Source organism: Chaetodon trifascialis, chromosome 22, assembly GCF_039877785.1.
Source record: "Chaetodon trifascialis isolate fChaTrf1 chromosome 22, fChaTrf1.hap1, whole genome shotgun sequence".
Lineage (NCBI taxonomy): Eukaryota > Metazoa > Chordata > Actinopteri > Chaetodontiformes > Chaetodontidae > Chaetodon > Chaetodon trifascialis.
Window position 1 is genome coordinate 17896022 of NC_092077.1, and position 27781 is coordinate 17923802.

General features: G+C 43.7%; 3 protein-coding genes across 3 annotated transcripts; 2 read left to right on the forward strand and 1 right to left on the reverse strand.

Annotated features, from left to right (window-relative positions):
- Positions 1-1610: 1610 nt before the first annotated feature.
- Positions 1611-5912, forward strand: LOC139350974 (overexpressed in colon carcinoma 1 protein-like). The gene is made up of 6 exons (XM_070992654.1): positions 1611-1662; positions 3607-3631; positions 3855-3890; positions 4002-4078; positions 5209-5281; positions 5743-5912. Exons 1-5 carry the CDS (start codon positions 1611-1613, stop codon positions 5262-5264), a joined length of 246 nt encoding a protein of 81 aa, XP_070848755.1. The 3' UTR covers positions 5265-5281; positions 5743-5912.
- Positions 5913-7971: 2059 nt separating this feature from the next.
- Positions 7972-16468, reverse strand: dclre1c (DNA cross-link repair 1C, PSO2 homolog (S. cerevisiae)). Its single transcript, XM_070991519.1, has 15 exons — positions 16237-16468; positions 16030-16081; positions 15441-15525; positions 15096-15155; positions 14943-14998; positions 14757-14858; positions 13657-13729; positions 13096-13236; positions 12889-12990; positions 12177-12313; positions 11975-12029; positions 11642-11730; positions 11228-11322; positions 9362-9448; positions 7972-9271 (listed from the first exon to the last, which is right to left on the reverse strand). The coding sequence occupies exons 1-15, from the start codon at positions 16343-16345 to the stop codon at positions 8517-8519; spliced, it is 1998 nt and encodes a 665-aa protein (XP_070847620.1). The 5' UTR covers positions 16346-16468; the 3' UTR covers positions 7972-8516.
- A 2647-nt stretch (positions 16469-19115) lies between these two features.
- Positions 19116-27776, forward strand: tmem243b (transmembrane protein 243, mitochondrial b). The gene is made up of 5 exons (XM_070991531.1): positions 19116-19195; positions 22175-22442; positions 23144-23194; positions 24038-24142; positions 24561-27776. The coding sequence occupies exons 2-5, from the start codon at positions 22365-22367 to the stop codon at positions 24678-24680; spliced, it is 354 nt and encodes a 117-aa protein (XP_070847632.1). The 5' UTR covers positions 19116-19195; positions 22175-22364; the 3' UTR covers positions 24681-27776.
- The last annotated feature ends 5 nt before the right edge of the window (positions 27777-27781 follow it).

The following is a 27781-nucleotide window of genomic DNA, read 5'->3' on the forward strand; positions in this document are numbered from 1 at the left end:
ACTGATCCCAGTTAACAGTGAGAAGACCCACCTGAGGGGAGTACAGGACCGGACCTGCTGAAGACGAAGGAGCTGACAGCAGGAAGCAACTCCCTGAATATCAGCGGCTCCTCGGTGGAGCGGCCGGACATCAGTGAGGGCCGGACATCAGTGAGGGCCGGACCCGGGCGCTGCTCGATGAGAGGAAGGTGAGGCGTCAGTGTTTCACCTCAGATGCTTCAGGACATTCTGGCAAATACTGTATTATACTAGAATATTCAAAAACACATGCAGAATGTTTAACAGCACGTGTTTAAGTTGTGTGCTGATTAAAAAAACGTACTGACACAAACGGCATGCAGATTTATTTATCCAGTGCAAACTGGAACTGCTCATCTGTGCTCGTCCACCGTTTCCTCCAGAAGTGTCTCCTCTTTACGCCTCAGACTGCAGCTTGGATGAGATAATTGCTTATTGCTGGATATCGTCTCTGTTCTGCTGAGGTCACACACGGGAATTTGCGTTCTCACAGGGTTTGAGAAGTTGCCTGGTGACACAGCTTTAATTGTAGTCAACCTATAGCTGGTGTGAGGTATCAGTGAGAGGTGGTCATCTCAGATTCTCATTCTGCTGATGCGTTCAGGCTCCTATTGAACGTGACACCAGTAAGAAAAGAAGCTTCATTTTCAGCATAAAGTATTTTTTCACGTGTCCTGTCTAAAGCAAACAGAGACTTATTCACGTTCCTCTTGGAAAGTCAGCAGACAGTATGTGATATTTTAGAAATGCCAAACAATAAACTCTAGATTAAAATGATAATTATAGGTTGGAAAAGGGAACATTTGAAGCACATCAGTACACACGGCTGTCACATGAGGAGTAAGGACCGTCGAGTGCCCTTATCAAGCTACGAGGTGGAGGCAGCGCACACAAGAAACAAGAGAAAGCTCTTCAGAGAGTCAGATTCCTTTTAGGTGCACACACACACGCTTAAAGCTGATTCTGGTTCTTCTTCAGCTCTACTGCAGCTTTTAAAAAATAAATAAAAATCTAACCCCCCCCAAAAGAAAAAGGTCCCTCTGTGGCCCCCTCGGTCCTGATCCCATTCAAGTCCACGTCTGCTGTATCCGGGCGGAAAAGCAACAATTAAATCGATTCCAGCTGACTTTGATCTACTTCCTTCAAATTGTGCAGAGATTTCAAAGTGTCTCTCTCACACACACACACACACACACACACACACACACACACACACACACACACACACACACACACACACACACACACACACACACACACACACACACACACACACACGCACTCCAAAAAGGCTCTGCTTCATCAACAGCAGGGTGAAACACACTTTGCTCCTCTCTCTCCTTCTTGCACTTTTCTCTCCCCCCCCCTCCCCCCCCCCCCCCCCCACCCTCCCTCCCCTCCCCTCTTCTCTTGCCGTCATTTTAATCTTTCCTCCGTGCTGAGGTGCAGCAGACAGAGGACAAATAAGACGTCGTCTGTCATCTCTGTTTCAGACTCCTCGTTTCCTCCGACCCGTCACTCCTCGCTCCTTCTTCCTCTCTTTCGTTCGTTCGGTCTCTCTCTTGCTCGGAGCTTTCAGACTCAGATGAGCGATGGGATGTGGAAATTCCTCACCAGCCGCCACCAAAAGCAGCAGCAGTGCAGGTGAGAAACGCTGAGAGGATGTTTTTGCATGAAATGCTCGTTAATGTGAGTCGCTGGAAGCTTCTAAGAGAAACCAGCAGATAATATGACTCATGTAAAGTCTCTTCTCTCCTTTAGGCTTATCTCAGTCATTTTAGGAACTGTTTCACTCATACCTGTTGTTTCACCTTGTGTGCAGCGTTTCGTTCGTTCACGCCGTTCACCTTTTAGGAGACGGGCCACCTAAATGAAAACAAAAAGGACAATTTTTGACTGCTACACCCTTAAAATACATTTTCAACATGAAATATTTAAGTGTCCGTCGGACTGCCGGCCTGGCAGACGACTTGAAAAACAGGGAGGTGTTATGTGTACTCAGTTGTGTACTCTGTGGTACTTTGTACTTTGAGTCAAACATCCACATACATGTATTGCATACTGATGTTAATGTAGCCTCTCATCGCTCCAGTGTCTCTAACTCAAGTTCTCTAGCTAAGCACAATTTTGAAGTGGTTTTATTTTACTCGAGTCTTTCCATTTTATGCAGCGTTATACTTGGACTCATAGAGGCTAAAATAACTTTACTCCATTACATTTGTCTGGCAGCTTTAGTTACTAGTTACTTACTCAGAGTGTTATTGCTCACACCCTTCCTCTTCAGTGAAAAGCACGTATCTCCAGATGTGTTGATGTTGACTGTTGGTGCTAAACTGAAAATTCTTCAGCCTAATAATTTAAAAAGCATCGTCACAAAGCTGAAAACAGCCTGTTTTTCTGAGCTCGTCAAACTTTTTAGAATACGATGCACCGCTGCAGATTAAAGCAGCCAACAGGATACAGAGATACAAACATCCACAGCAGCAAAAAGCAGCAAACACATGAATGCAGCAGAAATATTAATCCACAAACAGCAGACAGAAGAGAAAAACACTATTACTGCACGATGAGTGCTTTTACTTTTCAGACTTTTCTTCCATTTTGCTGATACTTTCACATAAGTAAGCTCATACTGCACTTCTCCGACCAGGAGGTGCAGGTGGAGCAGCAGCTGGTAAAACGTTTGTGACCGTTTCCAACATCAGAACCCTAAATCTCAGGTCCACAGTGAGACATCAGGAGATTATCCACCCGTCAGACTGAGATGAAGTTTGGTTCGTACATTAAAGGGACAATATTTGAAGGCAGAAATAAATGATGCCGTCAGCTGAACACACTCTGGGCCTTTGTTGCTGCAGCTGTATTCGGTCTGGTGTGACCAGCAGCTAACGGTGGCTAATGTTAGCAAACTTTGGGTAGGCAGACATTGAGGCACTTCACTGATTTCATGACTTTTCTCTGTTTGTCCAGATATGACACTGTACTTTAGGATTTTACGTTATCCTGCTGTTACTTGTTTTAATGGTCTGAATCATCACTGTGACCTTTCATGTGGCACAACCATCAGGTTTCTCTGACAATTCTTATAATACAAGATATCCTGAAAATGAATCAGTCCCTGCTTCCCTAAAATCTTCTGTGGGTATTCATGAACCTGTTAAACTATTATCGATGATCTCACTGGATAATTCTGACTCATGCGTTCATGTGAAAGCAGGATTTGACTGTTGTAGTTGGCAGAGAGGGGGGCTCAGATTCAACTATAGGACTGCAGCTACTGATTATTTTCTGTATTAATCACCTTCACAATGTTTGTTTAGTCCAACCAACAGTCCAAACCTCAAAATTAATGACATAAAATAACATTTATGTATGAAAAATAGCAAAAAGATCAAAGTAGTTAAAGTAATTTTCTGTAAATCTATGAATCGATTGGCTGTACTTGTACATTTTCACAGGTTTTGTTGACAAAAATCCTCTTTTGTAGAGTAACTAGTGACTAAAGCTGTCGCCAGACGTTGATGTAAACATTAACCGAATCAATGAGAAAGAGATTGAGCTCACTCCTCCCTCTGTTTGTGGCTCCAGGTCGCGCTGACTCTTCATCAAAGGTGTAAGTGAATTTTACACCGTTTACTTCTTTCATTAAAAACTCAACACACACATGCACACACACACACGCACACACATATATAAAAGAGCATGTGCAAACACATTCTGATGTTAAAACATGTCAGTGCTGTCTGACCTTTCTCTGATGTTTTCTGTTAATGTACTGACTTCATACACACAGCGTGGGTTTTAATGTGTGTGTGTGTGTGTGTGTGTGTGGACAGATCAGGGGAGGCTGTGCCAGAAGATGACAAATGGAAGTGAGTTAGTGCGCACACACACACTCACATATAAATTAATACAACATGAATAACATTTGTGTGTCAGCTGATGTGAACTTGTTGAACGTGTGTGTGTTTTTGTGTGTGTAGAAACTATGGAGGTGTGTATGTGGGTTTTCCTGCAGACCTGAGCAACATTCCTCAAGTACAGATAGGATCACTTAGAGGTAACACACACACACACACACACACACACACACACACACACACACACACACACACACACACACACACACACACCTACCCTAACCTCAACCCCAGTCTTCATCTTAATATTGAATGATTTACATTACGAGGACCTGCACTGTCCCCATAAGGCCCCCACAATGTGACTGTGTAAACAGATTTATGTCCCCACAATGTGAGGAATACATACACACACACACACACACACACACACACACACACACACACACACACACACACACACACACACACACACACACACACACACACAAACTTACGTACGTAGGTCACTTTGCCAAAAGGAGACAAGTGTGTCCCAGACAGCGTGGGCCCAGTACGACTGTGTAACCACCTTCCTCATCTTCTTCGTTGGTGTGTGAATCTGCACATTCTCTGCAGATGAAAACTGTGACACAGAGAGGACAGAGTGAGACATCTTAATCCATCTCAGGTCAATCAATCAATCAGCTGAAATGTCTTTAATGGAGATAAAACTCTGAACACTGCTTATTGATGAGATGTTTGTATTTCTGTGATGATCATACTGATCTTTTATCGCGGTCTTTGGCGCTTATATGAAGCTATTACATGTTGTTACAGGCGGGGGCGGACTCAACATTCAACTTCTAGTATTTTAATCAATATTGTGACTCTGACATCGTCTGTAAAAACACTTGCTGGCTGTTAACGAGTAGAACACACACATTAGCTGCACTGCATCCAAATAGATCACGAGGTGTTTTAATGACAGAAAACCAGCAAACAAACGTTCTGGTTCACTCTTGTATTTGGTGTGAGGCAGACACACACACACACACACACACACACACACACACACACACACACACACACACACACACACACACACACACACACAGCCTCAATTTCCTGTTGAGTCTCCAGGGTCATGAGAGCATGAGAGAGAGAAAACAGACAATCACTGCATGTGTGTGTTTTTTTAATCTCACTGACCCTCACATCCACGCGTGCGTGTCGAACTAAATACTGCATGTGTGTTTTAGATTTTGTAAGTGCTACAAGTGCATTTAATTATTACATATGATGTGTGTGTGTGTGTGTGTGTGTTAATTAATGAAACTGTCCTCCACAGAGATTGAAAGTAACTCGTTGTCCCTCAGGAAGCCGCTGTGGGGGAACGGACTCTGATTTTAATGAAGAGCCAGGTCTGTGCTTGTTTCTGTGTGTGTGTGTGTGTGTGTGTGTGTGTGTGTGTGTGTGTGTGTGTGTGTGTGTGTGTGTGTGTGTGTGTGTGTGTGACAGCCTCCTCCAGTTTCTCTCCGCCTTTCCATCCATTAATGAGAGCTATGATGTCATGTCAGCGTTTAAAGGAGCGTACCAGTGATTTAGTTTGTTTCTCAAAATCAATCATTTCAGTTCTGAATAGTTTAAAAATTTCACGGCTTATTTTGTATTTTTGTGGATTTCAAGCAGAAGAGCATCTTCTCATAATCTAAGAGAGTAAGTCAGTGCTGCGCCAAAGCCCTGGCTCTTTTGATCACTGCACAGTCATTCTAACACTTGTCACGCACTCATCATTTCCCCAGCGAGATCAATAAAGTTTTATCTTACGTTTGAACGACAGTCTAACTCCTGCTGTCATTCATGCCTCTCTGTGAACTGAAAGGTGCTGCAGAAGGATGATACGGCAGGAAAGAGAGGAAGAAGAGGAAGAAGAAAGCCACCAGGCGCTCTCAGGTCCTCAGTGTTGTCATCAGGATCCCACCAGGTCTCAAATGGGAATCGGCAGCACCCAGCGGATCTGCTCCTCTCTCTCGGCCCCCCCTGTGAAGACTGAACCAGGATCAGCTCCGCCTGGTTTCACTGAGCGTGGAGCCTCCTGCAGCAGGTGTCGACCTGGACTTCCATCGTTGCATGAAGAGGCTGCAGGTTTTCCTGCGTGTTGTGTAGCTGCTTAATGAAGTGCCAGCAGCAGGTGCTACAGTGAATGTCCATCAGCTGATTAGCACTCAATGGCAGATGCAGAGGCTGAAGCTGTGCTGCAGCTCTCCTTGGAGGATCAAGCAGGACTATCTTTAAAACACATTAAAGGCTCTAGTGATATTCAGCTAACATATGCAACGAAAATAGCAAAACCATCAATAAATTGATCAAACAGCACATTCAGTTTGTGCACCCAGAGCTTGATCTATCTGATTACTGTGATGAAAACACATCAACGAGCCGCGCTGACATGTTCCTTCATCACACACTGCAGTGGATTTTGTCTAATCTCACCATGCTGCCACTCAAATACTCACTATAGAATCACATGTGGGTTAATCCGCCGCTGAAAATAGTCCCAAACAAACACATTGCTTCTTCCTTTTCGTGTAATGTTTGCTTAAAACTACACTGAGCAGCTGTTTTAATAAACAATATGTTTGTCACCTCACATCTCCAGTCAGAACCAACGGGCTGCAGAGCTACAGACAAGGAAAAGCACTGAGAGACAGGCTGCCATGTTCACTTCGGAGTTGGTTTTGGTATTTTCATCAGATTTGTTGACAGTAAGAAAATTATAGAATATAGCCAGCTTTGTGTTTTAGGGTATTTGCAGCGATCACTCAAATAAAACAGCTGCAACATGTAGAAGGTTTGCAAAGTGCTTTACAGTCTAAAAGTAATGACGGCAGGTTTCAGTACTCACCTGTTTGGTTGGTTGTAATGAAAACCTGCAGACTCTTGGCCCTCCAGGACACTAAGTGGCTCCTGCTGTGAGATGACGTCTGTGAATCGTCTCCTCCTGAAGGCATTTACATGGAAAAGCAGCCAAATTATGTTGCACACACGCATATGCACAAGTTGCATGGCTGGTTTTACACAGGCTCTAATGTTTCGTATGTTGTTCCATTAAACTCGAAAGTGTTGAGGTTGTAGCAACGCCAAGACACAATCGTTTGATTCAGCATCGAAAACTTCACTGCAAATGATGCAAAATGCAAAACAAGCTGAGAGATCAGAGCTCATTAAAGGTTTACACTCATCACACAAACCCTCTGCTGCTCTACAGATTCAACAACCATTTACATACAATCACTCTGCTGTAAGAAAAACACTGGACATAAAAATCATGTTTCATGATGCAGCACAGGACATTTCTCCACAAACAGTGGCGCCTGACTTCACTACCTGGACACTGTGTATTTTTGCTCATTTGTAAGTGATTGAAGGTGGAAGTGAAAGATGGAAACCTGAACTGTGAAATCAGTCAAAGTGCTTCATGACTGCCAGTGGAACAATATCTTAACTGAGGCTGAAGGAAGATCATTGTAATCAATAAGGTTTACTTGATTTAAAAAAAAAAAAGAAAGAAAAATCCTGGCGCCTACATTACCCACAATGCAAGCTGACTCGCATTCGCTCAACTGCACAGATCCAGGTGTTATGTTAGTATGGGCTCATGTAGCGTGGAGCCTCCAGCCAGCAGCAGAGATGAGCAGCAGCTTCACTTCAGCTGACGCTGACTCGTGTGACATCACTTGAGGCAATTTATAAGATTGCGTGCAGCTACATCTGGAGGCATAAAAGGTTTTATATAACTTTGTTTTTCACACGTGCAGCAGGACCAGCGCCTGTTAACAGACCTTCGTGTGTCTTTAAGGAACGCCCTCGCTCAGGTGGATTCATAGTGCCTGTAAATGTTTGCAAGAATTAAAAGTAAATCTTCTTCCCCCAAAAGCTGCTTTGATGTTTCAAGTTTTCTCACCTCAACGATGCTTTTATGAAATGTTCTCACAGTCATGTTACAGAATAGATCCCGATTAAGTGTTAATTCTCACAAGGCTGAATATTAAATAATAATAATAATAATAATAATAAAGCAAAACTAATGTTTGAGCTTAAATTTCAATGCTTAAAAATTTAACACTTTTAATTTGAAACAATAATTTTGCCTTCATACAAAACTACATGACATTACATCAAGACATGATGAGTTTACAGAACCAACCACAAACTGTTAACAGGAAGGGAAAGTGAGCGTTGAAGCACACAGGTGCGCTGATGCATGAAGGCCACAGGTGAGCTTAAAGTGCAGTGAATGAACTGTTCGTGTGCTGCTCTGCGTGCTGAGGTTTGTGTGGTTTGAGGCTTCGACTGAAGCTGGAGAGCTGTACGAGCTGTTGAGGTGCATGAACGCGGCAAACAAAAACAGACGTGACCCTTTGATATCTGTGCCGACAAACGTCAACAGTATGTGACGCCTCCAAGATTTTACTTTGGACCCTGATGGAGGCTCATCAAATGCCAGAGAAGCTTGCCAGACTTCCTCGAACTGGCCAAAAAAATGAGTTCATTCATGTTTAATCTTTTACCTTTTAGCCTTGTAGCTGCAGACAGCTGCAAGCTAAACCCGTCATGCTCACAGTCTGAGCACACAAGGACAGAAGTGAATTCCTTTCAGTCTCGCTTTCTGATGACCATTTCCTCTCCTGCCGCCAGCTTCCTGTATAACTGCGACAGTTCATCAGGCCGTGGCATTTTAGACTCTGGTGAGCAGGGAATGTCAAAGTCTGACGACACCTGAGACTCCTCCAGCTCCTCCAGCTCCGATTGGACCTTTTGGTCGTTGCTCTCCGTCTCCTGAGGCAAAGTATTGGTCCTCGAGTGTCCTTGTTCCCACCCCCGCTGCTCTGGCTGGAGAATCAAGGTGTCAGGTAAACACAAGTCCTGGTTCTGGGAGGAATGGTTGGACAGTGAGGCGGACAGGGTCAGACTGAAGCTTTCATCAATGGCAGGAGTTTCTTCTTCTTCACTGAACAGTTCTGGGGTCTGCGAATCAGTCATTCTGGAGGGGGAGGGGCTCAGGACAGAGCAGCAGGATTGGCTGTTGTGGCTGTTCTGGCTGTCAGTCAGCGTCTCTGCTGTGAAGAAATCCTCCCATTTTGGAGGATGAGAGGAACTGCGTCCGTCTACCTCCATCTCCTTTACCTCACTTTCTTTATTGCTCTCACTTTCCTTTAGTGCTCTGTTCACCAGCTCCTTTGCCAGTTTTGTATCCTCCTTTCCCTCGTCCTCCTCCTCCTGATCCTCATCGTCTCCCTCTTCATCATTGGACTCGGTGCAGTCCACATAGTTGCTTGCAGCAGGCTGCATGTCCGTGACCGTCGGAGGTAAAAGCTCCTCCACACACACAGGGGGCGCCGTTGTCTCCACTAACACCACCAGATTAAAAAAGCGAATTAAGAATTAAGTAAATAACAATAATGATGATAAATAGATAAGAAATTTAAATATCTAAGCACCATTTGTTATTTCTTTGCTCAGGACCATCTTCTTCCTCACTGGTGCCAAGTCCAGGCCGTCAAACAGCTCGTCATCACTGTCCGAGTCTGAGCAGAGAACAACAGACAGTTAATACTTTAATCAGACAAGTGATCAAGTTTGTCAATATGCAAATCCAAGACGGTGAAAAGTCAAATATCTTCTGTCAATTCTTAAATATATTCTTGAACTGAAATCAATCGCATTTCCTTTTATTGCCATTTCATGAGTTCGTTTGCAGCTGGTTTCAAAATGTACAATATGGAAGAAATTCCACAGTTCTGAGCTTACATGATCCCAAACGTTTTTAACAATGCTGAAACCAGATAATCTGTAGTTTCAACAGTGTGGGAAACACAGGAAACACCAGATGATTGGTCAGAGAGAGAAGAAGGACGTCAGCGATGGTGACTCAGCGTAATGTGAAGTACACTTTAATAAATGATCTTGTTCACGAGCATTTCTGCCCGAATCACATCAGAGTTTCATCAGCAATGCTAACTGTTTAACAACGAAGACAACAACTCCCATGATCCCTTGCTACTTCACAACAGCATCAAACTACTCAAACTCTTTTGTTATTGTTCAGATTGAGAGACCTCCAGCGCGTTTAAGGCTGTACATCAACGTATTCTTGTCATTCGCTGTTCACTCTGCATTGTCTGGACGAGTCAACCTAGCTTGTTGGAAAGCGCTGAAAGGAAGTTTATTGCTATGGCAGCTCAGGTTTGTACAGTATGTTTACAATGTTAATCAGGAATGTGTGTTGTAGGATGTCGCCTGTTGTTTCGTGGTTTGGTTGTGCTCGTTATCGCTGCACATGCAAACCTGCAGCATCTGAAATGAGCCTGGCAGAGGCTACGTCCCGTTAATCATTTACAACAAAACCCTGATAATGGAGGCAAATGCAGAAGAAATCCCATTATTGTCACAGCACACAGAGTTACAGGAGACTGCACACGCCATGCAAGCTCCGCTTTAACCCATCCTGGAATGTCGTTCCTCCGCAGCAGACCGGGAGCGGTGGGCTGCCAGCCGACCGGCGCCCGGGGGATGTATAACACAACACGGTGCAGCAGGCAAAGATAGTTCTACACAAAGAGCCTCAGAAACAGGAACACCAGCATGGACCAAAACTGCAAACGCCAAGCCTTCTGCAGCAGCGTCAACTCGTGCAATAACTCCTCAAACACGGGGGCCAGACTACGACTACTGACCTACAGCAGAGTGAGAGGATATCCATCGCCGGGGCTGGATCCTGCCTCAGAGCATCGAGGGACGCTGGTGAGGCGTCTTCAGCTCAGCAGCCTGGTTTGTCCGTCTCTGAACTAGAGATCTGTCTCACCAGGAGGAGGTTGCGGACTGTTTGCTTTTCCACAAATTAGTCAGTTTAATCAATAACCGATAATCTTTTTACAGCACAACTTCCAGAGAGCTGCTGTGTGTGCGCCCTCTGCTGGAGCTAATAATTCATTTGTAAAGTGAATTAATTCATCCTTCTTTCAGTGCAGGCCCACCAGTCCCTACACACGATGCACACAGTGCTTCTTGTGTTTATTCAAACTACTGGCGACAAACAATGACTGTTGCGCACTCAAAGAAAGAGGATCAGCATCACATTTTTCCCCTGGGACGACCTCTCAACCTCTGGGTGTTTGCTGAGATTCATTTTCTGGTCCAAACGATGAACAAACAGAACATTCGGCTGCTTTGTCTGAAGCACGCTTTAGATTTCCTCCTCCACATGGTGACCTGTAAACAAGCACCATCGCTATGGAGGCAGATACACATGTGTTAAAGTGCAGACACCTGTTGTGGTAATGTGCACGTGCGTGTGCGTGTCTCACCATATGTAGGCCTCTCCGCCATGCTGCGTTTGAGGACTCCCAGAGGTCTGTATATGAACACTTGTTCAGTCTGGTTCCTGCACATCAGCTTCAACCTGTTCAAACATCCAATTTCTCACATCTTACATTTAATGACTGATTAATCCACTGATTGTTTTCTCAGTTAGTTGGTCAATTATTTGGTCTATACAATGTCAGAATTTGATTTCCTGATGTCCTTAAATCGCTCATTTTGTCCAACCAACAGTCCAAACCCAAAGATATTCACTTAACTATGCCAGAATAGTCACCTGGTTAACATCATAAGATGCTCTGATAAAGGACTAAATACAGCAAACAGAACGAAAACTTTAACATCTCTCACTGAAAATGTCAGTTTTACAGGTCAGTGCCAATAAATGAAACTTGACTCACATCTGCGTGACCTCAGTCAGCGTCCGACCGATGGGGATGACATTGGGGTAGATGTTGACTGGCCGGAGGTAGGAGAGGAAGTCTTTAAGCTGAAATTATAGAGGAACCCAAAACATGATTAAAGTATAGAAATAAGGAAAGAAACGCAAACAGCTGAGACTGAGCCACATGACTATCATGAATAAAATCAGAGGTGGAGAATGAGAACAGCAGCAGACGTGACTCTGGATAAAAGCTTTGATTATACTCGTGTTGGTAACAAACTGATGTGATGTTGATGTCTAATCACAGTCTAAACTCTGGTTTAATGGTTTAAAAAAGAGATTGAGGCACCTCTGAGTAGGACGAGTGGAAACTGAAGCAGGCTCTGAAGGAACTGGCTCCTGTTCTGGAAGACGGATAAAAATGCATGTTCAGCTCTGATAAACCAGATGTAATGTGATCGATAAAGAATTCTTCTTCCTCTGTAAAACATGCGTGTAAACGACAACACATAAATGTGATGAGAGTCGGAGTCATCTGAACCTGCTCTCACTTTATTATAACGTTGGTTTTCTTCATTCTCTCTCCGAACCACATGGTGGACGGTTTGATGCTCATGATACGAAGAGGAGTCCCGTCAGAGGCCGTGCAGCCACACGGCAGCCTGCTGCCCTGGAAAAACTCCTCATCCTGAGCACACGCACGCACGCACACACACACACACACACACACACACACACACACACACACACACACACACACACACACACACACCACGGCTCAGTGAAGGCCAGAGTTACGTGTCCATCAAAACCGATGACTGCTCTAATCACTGACAGACTTAACAAAAGAACTAACAAAATAAACAAATACTGTCTTAGTTTAGGTTTATAATTAGGAATTTGTTAATATAAATTTAACTCAACCTCCAAAAAAAATTCCAAGACATACTGAAGTTTCTTAGACCCAAATAAAATGAACGCCATGACATCCCACAGGGATGAGTACAGTTAGGATTTATCAGCACTACAATGACGGGAGAGTTTTTTCAAAAAGTTTGCAAAACTAACAACATGTATTTCTGTAGCCGAGGCAGCAAAGTTTACAACAGAGAAGACTTTAACTAATGCTGAAACGAATCTAAAATCTACCGCTAGAAGAACGAGGAGGGGCCAGAAGAAGCAAGACTTTGACAAGTTAAAAATCCAAACGCATCCACGCTTCCCACTGTGTGTGTGTGTGTGTCGCAGTGACATGGAGTGTACCTTAGGGTGTCTACAGGCGTGGATCTGCGTCCTGCGGTCAGTCGTCACGTAGCTCAGAATCTCCGGCATCTTCTTGAACATCGCCAGACTCTTGACGTGGATCTGAGAGTCCGATCGAACAGAAGGATATGTAAACATGAATCTGTGCTTCAGCAGGAGGAAACGTGTGTGCGTGTGTGTGTGTGTGTGTGTGTGTGTGTGTGTTACCTGTGTGTTGAACTCCTCTCCCAGGTTGGTAAACAGGTATTCATATCCATATGCAGCTTTGCAGTTAAGCCACACAACATGATATGAACTCTGACTGATCCAGTTTCCAATAAGCTCTAAGATACCATTCAGACAGACCTCCTACACACACACACACACACACACACACACACACACACACACACACACACACACACACACACACACACACACACACACACACACACACACACACACACACACACACACACACACATTATACGATATATAGATGTCCCTTTACTGCAGTAGCCAAAAGCTGGAACCAGAAATTTTGTCATCTTTTCTTGAGAGAATGACTCGATCGGTTAACGTAATTGCTGCTGTATAATCTTCTGTTGATTAACTGATTAACTGTTGCAGCTCTGCTTTCAATAAGACTTCCCTGGCCTTCCACTCTCAGTTTGAGCACAGAGTGTCTGAACTGTGCTGCTACATGAATCTGCTTCCTGTCTGGGCTTCACCTGTAAACACTCCTGCAGTTCCACAGCCACTGAATCCTGTTCCCATCTGAAAACTTACCCGAGAAGGAATTTGGTAGAATCGTGGGTCGTAGAAAGTGGAGTCCACATAGACACTCTGAATATCCTTCACTCTGTACGTGAAACAGGAAAAAAACAGCGTCAGCTACACGAGTGATGATGAAGCAGATGGAGCAAATGAGATGAAGCACATCGCAACATGAAAGCTCCACTGGACCTCCGAGGACATGGAGTTCGTGTTAACTGTCAGTTCATCTTGATAAACCTGTGTGTGCAATGAAAAAGCTTTGTTAGGTACATGGCTTGTATGGAAGTCTTCATCAGGGCCAAACACAGAGGAAACACCTCAGTCTGACCTTTTTGTTCCTTCGTTCAATGTGACAAGCAGATGACTCGTTCCATGAGGTTTATTTCTCCGTAAAGGCAGAAAAGCAGCTGAAGGCAAAAAGCAGCCTTTACGGGGGGCTGTGTAATACGTGACCCTGGTCTCCAAAGGTTTCCAGAGACGTTCAGAGAAGCAGCTGTGTGCAAGTTCACCACACACATATCTCCCAAACCAAAGTGTTAGTCTTCATCCTTGAAGTCTTCTCTATTTGTGAAACTGAAAAATACTGTTTGAAAACACTCCTGACAAAGTTCAAATCACATGTTTGTGCCGCACGTCCAAGTTTGTTTTTGAGTGTGTGAACTGCTGGAGGGAACGGCCAAATGTGGCGGAAAACACCGACTGCGACTGTTTTCACCAGCCGACGAGAACCAGCGGGTGTTTCAACCTTCTGGCCTGAGGGGGGCAGTAATGAGCCCTGTTCTCCCAAACATACTTGGACAAGCAACACAGAGATCACTTTTTTTTCCAAACAGTATTTTTCGTTTTTCAGGAGTGAAGACTTCAAGGAAGAAGACAAACCAGTTTGTTTGACGTGATCTGCAAAGGTCAAAGCCTGGTAGCACCCGGCGGGCTCCTGGTAGATTTGTATAAAGATTTATTTTGTGCCTTGTGAGTCAATTCTTGGCAGGTTTAACGTATTGCTTAAGTTAATCTGTGACTGACAAAACATTCACTGTCTGGTTCTCCAAAACTTCTGCGACTGTTGAGACTCGATTAGACAGAAAACAGTGAAGATGTTCATCAGGACCAACCTGCTGCCGGAGTGCAGATGTTCTATTCTGGAGGCGTCTCCAGCAGCCAGCCTGAAGTCTCCTGTATACAACACGTTTCCCTGGGAACCTTCAAACAGGAACCTGCGGACAGGACGTCTCAATGATTATTTTTCAGACAGGATAAGGAAAATTTAGAGTTCAGAGTTTTCAAATGGTTTGACTTGCATAACAGAGCCGGGACAGTGGCCCGCAGGAAGCAACGTGACCACAAGATCTTCTTTCTGTCAAACAAACACCAGAAATGTCATTAAAAGAAATCAGCCAGAGGGACAATTAAGCAACTGCCAAATCTGCAGTTAGGAAACGTTCAGTTTTTACCTCTCCAGACGCTTCGTCAACCAGAGAAATCTGTGTTGGGCTCTCCAGCTCTAAGGGAACCTACAACAGATCATTCATCAAGAGAGGAAGAGAATATGATCCATGAAAGAAGAGACAATTCCACAAACCATGACCTCACTGGCCTCGAAATACAAGAACGCGAAGCAACCAGAAGACATGACAGGTTCTGTGTTAGAGCCAAAAATCGCTCTCAGAAAGACAGAAAGTTAACTGAAGTATGCAAGGGGTTTGTGTAAATAAGCAGATATTTCTTTTATGTCTACTCTTGACCCTTATTATCGCCAGCATTCAACGCCGTCTCCAGATCCGCGAGCGGGGACTTACAATGTACTCCTCCCAGAAAGCGTACTTGGGATTGTTCAGCAGGAGCTCTTTGGTCACGAAGGAACAGTACAGCCGGACTGTACGACTGCAACCGAAACAGAAAACAACGGTATGAGGATGACACACACACACACACACACACACACACACACACACACACACACACACACACACACACACACACACTTAGTACATGAGTATTACTGCCCTTACAGAGCTGCCTTTATTAAAGTATGTGTATGTGTGTTTATGCCTCTCATGAAATCATTGCTTTAACCAGAAGTGACAGCTACTCATTTGACTGTTTACTCTCATAATCTTTGCTTGGGTCAGCAGTTCTGTGAGATATGTGTTTGACTGTGCAGACGGGGGGGGGGGGGGGGGGGTGATTCCACCTGCAGGACAGAAAATATTTAAAACCTACAGACTATTTTAATGACTTCAATGCAAACGTGTCAGGAGTAAAAACTGCGGCTGATTTCTTAAACGGCTAGTTGCGTTATTTTGCAGCACAAACGTCACGAACGGTGAATAACGGTTTTCCTTCTTTGTCAGTTAAACTCTGCTCACAGACACAAACTGTCCTCACCTGGACTGTAGCTTTCTCTTCAGTATTGGTCCTTTCAGTCCTTTCATGTGGTCTGTAAAAAGCGATTAGAGAGGCAAGGTTGATGACCAGTGTCTGTTGTTCCAAGCCCAAGTGAGTTATACATGTTATCAGTTTTACTTATTATAGTCATTTTAAGTCTAATATACACGGGGTGATGATGCTAACTTGGCTAACTACCAGGCTCACCTTTGTGGCAGTGGGAGAGGAAATATGCCCGGGCATGTAAGTTCTCCCGGTCGAACCGGTCCAGAGAAATCGTGGGATACTCCTTCATTCGACCTGCAAACGAACTCATCTTTACACCGAACCCTTTGGATGTACTGTCTGAAATAATTAGCCTTTTTTTCCGGTGGAGAGAGACTATTCTACCGACAGCATCTCCGGGAACGCCGGTGTTTGTTTATCCCGCCCACCAAATGCAGTTCCTCTTCTTCTGTGTTTCTTTTTACGGTGGTTCAGCCGTGTTTAGTTGATATTGCCGCCATCTACAGTCTACTTACGCTTCGGCATTCTGTTTTTGAAATACTCCTGTCCTTCAGCGTGTGAAAAACAACAAATCATAGTTTACGGGCTTTCTTTCTTTAAGAAACAGAGCAGCACTGCCTCAGAATAGTCTGTTACTACCCACATTTTGCCATGTCCTTTGGCGCCATGTTCCGGAAACTTCTGGCCTCTGTCCTCCAACATAGAAGAAGAAAGTTCACGGTAACCAGGCAGCCGAGAAGCAAATTACTAACTGGAAAGCAGATACTTGCAAAACTAATGTAAGTCAAGTGTTGTCATTAATGTAATTAATGTCTGCAAGTGCGAATATATGTGACAGTGGGCTGTTCTCAACTGTGCTTATTTACAAGAAAAGCAGATGGTACTTGTCTGTCGGCCGACACGCATGAGACCACCTTTAAGAAAGCGGTGTTTTAAAGTACCAGTACCAGCTTGAATTTATATACGCTGATACAACAGATAATTTCTTTTTGATCTGCTATAAAGGGATCCAGGACAATCCAGCAACAGGTAGGAGAGAGCTCTCCCCTTTTATCCTGTGCCTAATCATGGTCATGCACATCAGGTGTGTACCTGAGGAGGCGGAGCTGGCCAGGTGTAGAGACACACCCAGCTAGACAGACAGGGGAAAACAGACAGGCAGCACCAAACACTGGGAAAAGGGAACAAGGAAACACTAGGATCAGACAGGGCGGGGGATACAGTGTGACCTTCTGAACGACAAGCTGGAAGTTTTGGGGGAGATGGGAAATGAGTTCAACAACATAGCATTTTATAAATCAGCTGTCATTAATTTCAAAATGATACGACTTAACTACACTGGAGGGGAACAGATGATAACAAAACGAGGATAGGCTTAGTTCTTAAATAAGCAAACCTTCGGCAGTCTGTTAATCTCAAACGTCGTTTAGTCAAGAAAGGCCAAAAGGAAGGTTGATGCACATGAGTATTTCTTTGTCAAGTTTAAGGGGAATGCCACCCGTCTCATCTGCAAAGAGAAATTTGCCGAGCTTAAGGAGTATAACCTCAAGCGGCATTGTTCAACTAAACATGCAGAGCAGTATGCAAAGTACCCGAGACACAGCAAGTTGCACAGCTAAAGACAGGGCTGTCCTTCCCAGAGCTTTCCAGGATATCCAAGAGGACCATGTGCATTTCAAGAAGCACATTCTCCACCATGAACTTTAATAAATCAAAGAACAGGTCCAGACTTAGTCCAGCAACATGCTGCCTGAGTTGAACTTGTGTGTAATGTCATTGCAGCACTGAACAAGTTTTACTGAGATGCATTTTCATTTTCATGAGTTAAGTAATAAAGTAATAATTCAGTTTAAATGACATCATTGCAATAGTAACCTTATCTTTTTTTTTTCTTTTTGTCTACTGTGTGGAGCTACAGGGTTTAATGAGGAGAGGTTTCAAGCCCGCTCCCTGAAGCATTCTGGGGGGGGGATTACTTACTGAGGCTGTCACACTCTCCTCATGTGATGGTAAGATGGGGGTGAGATTACATATTTACCCCACTGCCTCTCAGATCTGAGCCTTTTTCACCAGATCAAGCACCTATCGCTTTCTTTAGCTGCCTGGGGAATGAGATTTTTAAGGTTTATTAACTTGTAATTAGAAATAAAGTTGACCTCTCTTGCAAGCTGATGTGACTGCACCCTGCTGCACCACACACAGCGAGGCAGGTGAGTGTTGCCAAGTTACATTATAACATTATATTCATCGCTAAATAAGGTAATAATTATTACTAGACCCTTTTAATACTCGTCAGGCCATTTTTCTGACTGAGAAATTGCTGTTGATAATTAAATCAGATGTATAATGTGGTTCACAGGCTGTTAGTTGTGCCGTTCTCAAAGGATGTACAACAGCAGACACTCAAACCAAACTCCATTCAGAATTATGACGCTTTAATGTACTACTGCAGGTTTTTATAGCTACTGCAATTGTCAAAGAAAAAATGTCTATTTTAATGTATGTAATGTCCTTTTTTAAAAACCAAAAAAATCTACCAAACAGCTTTTGGTAACTAAAGCACACAGTCTATGTTAGTGTGCCTTTCATAGAAAAGCGCTGCCAGATTTCCTTTCACCAAACTTCGTTCAAAATGTTGACGATTTAATGGACTCGTGCAAATTTAGAAAGGTACTGGACTTGCTGATGGAAAAAGCAGCACACTGAAAACTAGAAGTAGAATGAACAATTGTGTGATTGGACATGGGTTTTAATGAACTACCAAACTTCCTTCTGCAAATATATCGAAGCTTTTAAACAGTTCGTGCGCCTATTGCAGTGCAATTGTGTCAATAAGTAAAGAATAAATCCCCCTGGTGATCGTATATTATTCTTGGGCCAAAAAACGGGACTTGAGTGACTTAAAAAAACAAATGATACGCAGTGCTACCGATCAGCGTCCACTGTTAAATGGCCTGATTTTTGAACGAAGTTTGGCGGACTGCGTGCACGTCTGTGAACGTGCTCGTGAGGCCGCACCGTGGTCGGCGCAGCAGTAATTGAACTTGCCTTTAACAGCTTGAACTGAAGCTACCGGGCTTATTCCCTTTAATTCATACGCGACTGCTGCTCGGCTCTCCTGAAGTTATGCGTCCGGTGGAGTCAACACAGAGGCTGTGAGGCAAGTGTGCCACTCAACTCGGGGGTTGAGATGGTAGAAACATTGGCTTATCAGCCTGTTTATTAGGTCTTATCAATGTATTGATTCTTCTCTTACAGTCCAGGAGCTGTGTGGACGGTTAGCTTAGCTTCGTTAGCAGTTAAACCTGCCGTAGAGTTGGCCTTGTAACGGTTAAAGCTCAGGCTAGCTAACAGCAGGAAAGATAGCTTTAGTGTTACTGTTTATAGTCGTCATTTTATACCCGACAAGAAGTATTGGTAACAATATATGATGTGTGTTTTCGGCTTATTTCTCCACTTAACTGTAGCATATGGTTGGTTTGGTCGCGTTTAGCCCTGGCAGTAACTTACACGGCTAACAAGCTGTTTGGGTTAAGTTAAAGGTACCTGCTTAGCTATTGCTAGCAAGGTAAGCTATTTACTAATCAAGATAATTGGTGAGGTTGTTGTGAGATGTCACGTCCTGTCAGCTGTCACAGAAATGTTGGTAGTCTCGGTTGGCTCCTTGTCATGTTGGTTGTTGGTATTCAGGTGTTTTACTGGATTTTATCTCCTAACTTCCCCACCAGGACATGATGATGGTTTGACTGGAGCGCTGTGATACTGTAGATTAATGTTAGGGGGTGTCTGAGGTTTAATGTGAATTTGCTCATCGATGTTTACCTGTAACATGAAGATCCGCCTTTTCTTACCTCTGGGTGTATTTGCAGTGCTCGTTACCAACCGACGTAGCACGCAGGTGGGGGAAATCCACCTTAAACCAGGCTGTCCGCAGGTCCTTAAAATGATTTGAAATGTCTGACTTGTAGTCTTTACAACCGTCAAGCCACAAAAGCCATTGAATGGTTTAAAATTTTAATTCACTTTCAGCACAAATCTTTCATCTGATCTGACTTTTTTAACAAGCCGTTGTTGAGCTGAAACATGTAATTGATTAATAACTTACAATGATATATTGGTTTTGTTACTGTTGTGTAATATTTCATATCTTTGGGGCTAAATGATGATGAATTGACAAAAGAATCACCACCTTAATAACCAACATCACAGCTGCAGATGTAGTCTAGATTTCTTGAGCTGCATGTGTTTTCCTTTCTATTCACCTGCTACGCTTGAATTCACTGAGCTTTGTGTCCTTCATTTGCTTCCTTACATCCAGTCTCATGGTTTTATTGAGGCGTCGTTACACTGTGGATTGTGCTGTCGGCTCGCACGTGAACCACATATCTTTCTTCTTAGCTCAGTTAAGTCGTGGGGTCTCTCTTCAAGGAGCCTTGTGAATCACAAGGCTCTGGAGGAATGTAGCTCAAGGCCAGTTTTATGCCAGTTTATAATGAAGCTGTTGTTTTCCACGGTGTGTTTTCTGCTGAGGAAGCTCGGCGAGGGTTTGATTTCCTTTCCTGCCGCCTTCTGACCCAGAAAGGAAGCAGCGAGCGCAGCTGCCGTCTTTGTGAAAATGGTTGTTTATCTTTGCGTGAACAGATGTGGTGTGAAACTGTGATATTACAGAAGTGCATTTTAACCTTTGGAGAGGTGTTGTCATCCGCATCTCCGGTGACGTTGCCCCAGCAGTCATTTACTTCACAGTCCTCTTTGCAAAAAGCTTGATTCTGAAACTTTGCTTTTGTTTGTGTTATGCTCATTGAGCATAACACATGAGCTAATGCCCTCAGCTGTAATGCTGGCTGCGGTCTGGTTTCTCCAGGGAAGTTAAGGAGCACATCCTAGATTGACCTCTTTTGGGTTTTTGTAAATAAATAATCACAAAATCTCAACTATACATACAGTGTGAAATGCTGCAGAAAGTGATCGTGGGTGTAAATGCCCTGAGTTTCGCTTGTCAGGCCACATGCGGTCTTGCCTACCTGATCAGTGGAGGCTGTGGCTGTACGCAGCATGAGCTGAGGGTTTTTACCCAGTGTGTGAGTGTGGGCCAGAAGCATCTCTTCTTATTCACATTCAGTATTATCCTAAAAAAACATTTCAATTGAACATTAATCCAAGATAAGGTGGTGAAGGACGCTTCTCTTTGTAAGCACGTTATTGTAAAATAGAAGGTCTCTATCCGTTAAAGGAAATGAAAGGATTTGAAGATGAGCTTCAATGTTTTGTGTGGCTGAATCAGTTTGACTTGATCTCAGTTTCCTCTTTCAGATGACTATCGTTATCTTCACTACTCGTCTTTGAGAGATGGAACTGACTTGTGGTTGTTATCACACCTGAAAATAGAGGAAGTGAAGCCTAACGGGCCACAATATGAATCTGTTCTCTGTTGTGTTTTGATCAGCAGCGGTTGACTTCCACTGAAATAAAACCACCGCCTTCGTCTGTGAGAGAAACTGTAAGAACACAGTGACTGTCTTTATGCTTGATATTATGAATGACTTATTGAAATTAAAAAGGTTTTATCCTCGTTGTAGTAAAACACAAACCAGAATTGTTGTTCCTGAATTTTCCTTCCAGCGGTCCACACGAAATAAAAAGAAAAAATACCATCACAATTCACAGTTTTATCCAGCCAGCAGTCCAAAACATAAAGATATTCAGTTTACAGTGATATAAAACAGAGAAAGACAGCACGTTCACATTTTGAGAAGCCAGAAACAACAAATGATTGCCATTTTTGCTTTATAAAGTAATAGATAAATAGATTTTTTTTAAAACTGATTGTTTCAGCTGTAATAAACATTTAAAAATCAGACAGTATCAATGAAACTAGGAAGGGCAGAACAAGCCAAACACTAACAGCAGAAAATGAGTTAAAAACATCAAAAACTAAACCAAAACTCTTGTCTCTCTCAGATTCATTTAAATAAAGTCAAATTCATTGGAGAAATAATAAACTTAGGGTTTTTGTTTTGTTTTTTTAGGATTTTGTTGCAGGAAACCCTGATGATGGAGGAGCCTTTGTGCTTTGATGGTGAGGTTGACCCCTCGTGAGCATTTCCTGTCTTACAGCTTGTGTTTCTTTGTCTCACAGGTAAACTAACGAACCCACCTGGCCGTCAGCGTCGCCCATCATAATGTCCCCCTCAGTCTGTTGACACTGACAGCTTCAGAGGGAGGCAGCTGGAAGCTAGCTAGCATGCAGCACTGGCCCGGTGCTTCCAGGAGGCGGCGCTGCTGAGAGGCAAGCGGTCGGTGCTGAGCTCGAGTCCGTCGAACCGGCCATGGACGACTTCACCACCAGGACGTACGGCACCAGCGGCCTGGACAACAGACCTCTGTTCGGGGAGACCTCGGCTCGGGTAGGAACCCGGAGGAAGTGTGTTTTGTGGTGTGACTCGACTGCTGCTGGCCAGAATGGCTTCTGTGCCTTTATCCAGTTTAGATTTCACCAGTTCACAGCAAAAATGTGAAAAATAATAAATAGCAGCTTTCAAAACAAAGTTGCTTTAGAGTAAAACCAAATAATAAAAGTAGAGAAAATCTGAAGCTTATGACATAAAATCAATGGAAATGTGTTTGATATGAAGACAAAGAAAGGTAACAGGACGCTTCATGCATCCAGAAATCAACTGTGCAATAGTAGTTTGCTTTAATAGTTTGCTGACTGTAACAACTTAATTTCATCAGAGTGGGATCAATCTTATGTTGATAATACACCTTTGTAAATATTCAGCTGTTCATATCAGCACATGTGAATTCCTCAGGGTGTCATTGGCTCCCATTTATCACAGATGTTATCAGTTTATCCTGTTCTGTCTTTCTCTTTTTGTCGACAAATCGCACAGAAAGGCCAAAACGTCAGTGTGTTAGTCTGTCTGTCAGCACTGTCTGTCTCACCTCTCTGACCTGTCTGTGGTGCAGAGGGACAATAAGCATCAGGCTTCGGATGGACACTTGTTCGCAGGATACACTCATCTTTGGTTTTGGTCTTTTTCTGGGATTTGATGAGAATATCGGCGTTCATTTGAATGAACTGATGTGTTAAACTGTCTTTTGGCAGGATCGAATCATCAACCTGGCAGTGGGGGGATTTACGTCTGTGGTTGTTTTAGTAAGTACAAATCTTCTGTGTGTATGTATGAAAGCACTGTGTCTCCACTTTCCTGTCAGAGGTCCGTGATCATGATGTTGTGACAGTTTTAAGTCGAGGGAATCACCATCAGCTCTCACAGCAGCGTCCTCAACTGATTCGTATTTCTTTCATATTTGAAACTTTCTTGAATGAGCAGACTTTTTCCTCAACATAACATGTATACGTGACTTTAACATGCATTTAGGTTTTTTCTACTACCACCATTAGACAGGCTGTCGGGCTCCTTTTAAGTCTACAATGGTCGTAATTGATCTGATGTGAAGAGCGATTAGACGTCAAACACGGTGATATTACGCTTCAGTGCGGCTCAGCGCAGGAACTCCGAACGCTGCATGTCGTTGCTTGGAGTTTCATTGTGTAACAATTCCCTTTAACTAATTAATTTTCTGATGTTTGAGAGTCTTACTCATTGATTAGTCAGCAGTAAAGGCTCTTACAGAGGTTTAACTGTGGCGCTGAGCCTCCGATGGGGAGGTTTGTAAAACATCTGGACGATTTACTTTGGCTGCTCAGTGAAGAGGAAAAGGGAGTTTTCAGTAAAAACAATGACTCATCTGTTTTTACTTCTCCAAAGTGAAAAGTGTGACAGCACTCATGCTTTCTGTCTTTTTCCGGGGTTAAACCACGCATAAACCACGCCTGCTGAATGACTCGCTCTCACGTTAAAGTCGTGACACGTTAAAGACAGTGACTGCTCGTAACTGTAAAACAGAGCTGCTCCTCAGGTGCAGAAACCCTTGTCAGAGTTGGACTAACGGACAGCAGGAGGCAGCAGTGTGACAGCTGTCTCATGTCTTCCAGGTGACCGTCATCAGTTCCTTCGTGTTTCCCTCGTTGCCTCCGCGGCCGCTCAACGTCTTCTTCGCCGTGTGCATCCTGCTCGCCTGTGGATCCACCATCGTGCTGGTAACTGCAGTGACACAATACTGCACTTGTTTTTCCTCTTTAAGCCTCTTTATTTTCTGCAGAAATCCTACAAATTACAGTAAGGAAGGAAGCAGGAGTGCTTCAGAGTGACAGACTGTGAGCTGATGTTAATTAATCGCAGAAAGAAGCAATCTGAAGACATTTCACTGTTTTCAGGTATTAGATTAAATGATTAATTGTAAAAATAAGAACTTTTAGCCGTTTATTTTGTTGATGGAAGCTTTTTCTGAGCTCTCCTCGCCGACAGATGACTTCCTGAAACAAACAGTGGAATAAATCACTCGGTGGTGAAAGCAGTTCAAGCCAAACTTCTCCTTACAGATTTCTTTTGTTTTCCTGTGAAATTTATGTTAAGAAAACAAGAACATGGACTTTTCTTCATGTTTCTCGCCCTCAGATATTCTGGTACCGGCAGGGCGATCTGGAGCCCAAATTCAGGAATCTGATCTACTACATGCTGGTGTCCATCGTGCTGCTGTGTCTATGTGCCAACCTCTACTTCCACGATGTCAGGTAAAGGCAGGGACGAGGAAGAGGAGGAGGAAGAAGGGAAGACATGGCCTTGACGGACAGGAACACATGTGGAAGGACTGCATGGACAAACGGACGGACTGACATGAATCAACAGAAGACTCGTCCCACGCTGAGCTGCAGCAATCTGAAGCTCCTCGGACCAAAACCAGTCAAACTTAATGGTTCCAGTGGGATGAAAACTGTCAGACTTGTTGGTGCTGAAATATAATGCACTGCGCACGCACGCACACACACACACACGCACACACACACACACACAGTGTAGAAGGCCATAAATCTGCCTGGAGACACACAGCTGGAGGATGAACTCTGAGTTGAATCGGGTGTGTTTACATGCACATGAACGTGATGGACAGTCTCACTCCTCACAACAACAAGCACTTACGACAGAAAGCAGAGGCTCTGATACGATGATGCAGCAGTTGCCTTTAATCCTGTTCCCGTAGGTCTCATCTGGTCTGTCTTCTGTCTGAATTCTGTCTTTTTAAGTCCTTTTCTTTGCCCTCAGGTTGCAGATATATTTATATCTTGAAACAACTGTCAGAAAAACGGGGCCAAATGTTGCTTTCAGTTGCTGCAGGAGAGGGTCTTGCTGTGTCTTGTTTCAAGCAGAGTTTGTTTTTTAAATCTGCGATGACGACTTCACAAACGTTCCACCAAACTCCAGCTGGTAAATCGACAGATTTACTCTGTGTGCATTTAGTGGTACATTCAGGGTCAGAAAATATAGGAAGTGGACTGATGAAGAAGCCACAGCAGGGTGAAAATAATGTCCCAGTTCTGTACTACTACAGTACTGTAGAGTATGTACTTCTAATTGTCAGTTGGGAAAGAGAACTGTGTAATTTAACGTTTTGTAAAGGCAGGATTTGATGCAGCACATCAAACTTCTCAACATGTAAGTAAAGTGTTTTTCCAGAGATGAAATATTTATTTTGAACGCTGCAGTTTCGCCTTCACTTCCGTTGTGTGTTGCTTTGTGGACAGCATTGTACATCAACAGCACACTCACAAACCAAGATGTTTTTGTTTACTCAGCATAGTACAGAACTGGGACACTGACAGTTTGTTCCTGTTTGCACCCTGGCCGGTGGAAATGTGTCGTGTTTGGACGCATTAAGCTGCTACATTTCCTGTTTTCCATCATGCGGTGAAGTTAAAGCTCCACGTGTGATAACTTGGCACACTGGTGACAGGAGATCAGAGGTCGTAGCTGCTTTTTTGACCACAGACAAATGAAAACAAAAGCTGTAAATTTCATTATCTGGAACCAGGGAATGATTTGGAGTCTTTGCTTAAATGATGAGTTAATTATCGGAACAGGTGCAGATGAATCTACCGTCAGTTGACTGATCGCTGCAGCTCATTCTGACTAAAACTGAAGTTAAATGCACCACCTGGAAGTTGTCAGGCTTTGCGTTGACGGAGGGCCCCTGAATGCACCATCAGATCTGTGTGAAATGGTGAAGGCGCTGCAGTGACTGTACGCCATCTGACTCAGGCAGGAGGTTCCCTGCAGCCGTCAGTCCCCAAAAACCACATGGACAGCTGGATTCTTGAGACTGTGACGGGTTTCTCGTTGGACCTCTGAATCTTTTTAGTTTTCTGAGAACGCTTTTGTGAATTCGCAGCTGCGAGACTCATGAAAACCTTTTCTTCAGAGCCAGTTGTTGTTTCGAGGTGCTCAGATTTTTGCTTTAGCCTGGATGGAGATGATGAGCATGTAAACACACCGAGTGAAGCAGGAGGGGCCGATGGACCCCCCGCTCCCCTTCAGTACTGTAGCACAAACTAGCTAACACAGCAATAGCACAAGCAGCTTCAGGGTCCTGTGACGAATATATGCAACAGTTTGCGTTCTTTGCTTCTTTTCTGCTCTCTCAGCTTCTCGGTTTGATTTCATAAATGTTCCAAATCAAGTCTTACTAAGAGGCTTTTTGTTTTTTTTGGTGAAACTCGTTGAAAAGTTGAAGGACACTGACTGCCAATTCTTCCACTTCCACTTATACTTTTGTCTAAGCCATACATGCACACACACACACACACACACACACACACACACACACTCAGGCCAGCTGTAGCACCAATGAACATGAATGGGAACAATCCACGTGGCTTTCCACTGAAGCTGCACAGCACAGCAGATGTTTACATGGATCTGTACGTGTTTTCTGTATCACATTGTCTGCCATCTGAATTTTGCACTAATCTGCCATTTACAACCTGAGCTGGACTGGTCCCGTGTCTGCAGCACGAAGCAGCTTGCAGTGTGTTTTTACATGGAGAATGAGAGTGATGACGGTGACAAGGCGTCGTGTGTCCGGTCTGCTCAGCTCGCTGTGTTAAAACAGGTTTGGTCGGGATGTTGCTGGGTGCTGAGACTGATGTCTCTGTAGCTGCTTTCCACGTGCACCTTCGCACCAAAGCCGGGTGGGTCTACAGGACAACTTAGCTTTTTAATCTGGAATTGTTCTGGAATCTAATGATTATTTTCTTGATTGTTTGGTTCAGAAATGTTTGAAAATAGTAAAAAATAATAATAATACTCAACGCAGTTTCTCAAAGATTTTCATATGTGTTTGTCAGTTCTTTCTCACTTCCTGTCTGTGGCTCTTTTACATCCACTTCTGTGTAATACATGCAGTGAAGACTTTGAAGGAATTCAATAAAAGTTCTGAAGTGTTTTGGTGAAATGGAAGTTTCCAGTGAGAAACATGCTGTCTTCACAGAGGACTGACAGAGAGCGTCACCACATCAATATCAGCAGAACCAGTTAGCTTGTGTTGGACTATGATGCTGCTGTAAAGCATGGGCGCTTCACACACGTTCAACCCGGCAGCACAGAGTCAAGATGGACGCCCAAGATTAGAGCCACCAGTTCAACATCTGAGCAAATGTGAAGCATGGCCACAGTCTACCTTCTGCTCCTGAGGGACGGTGTTGAATAATGGCCAGAAAAGTGTTTCTGCACAGCATTATGATGCAACAGTGAAGCTGACCTTTGACCTTTTGGACAGAAAACATCATCTCCATCATTTTATCCTGTGAGACGTTTATGTGAAATAAAAAAAATGTAGTCAAAAA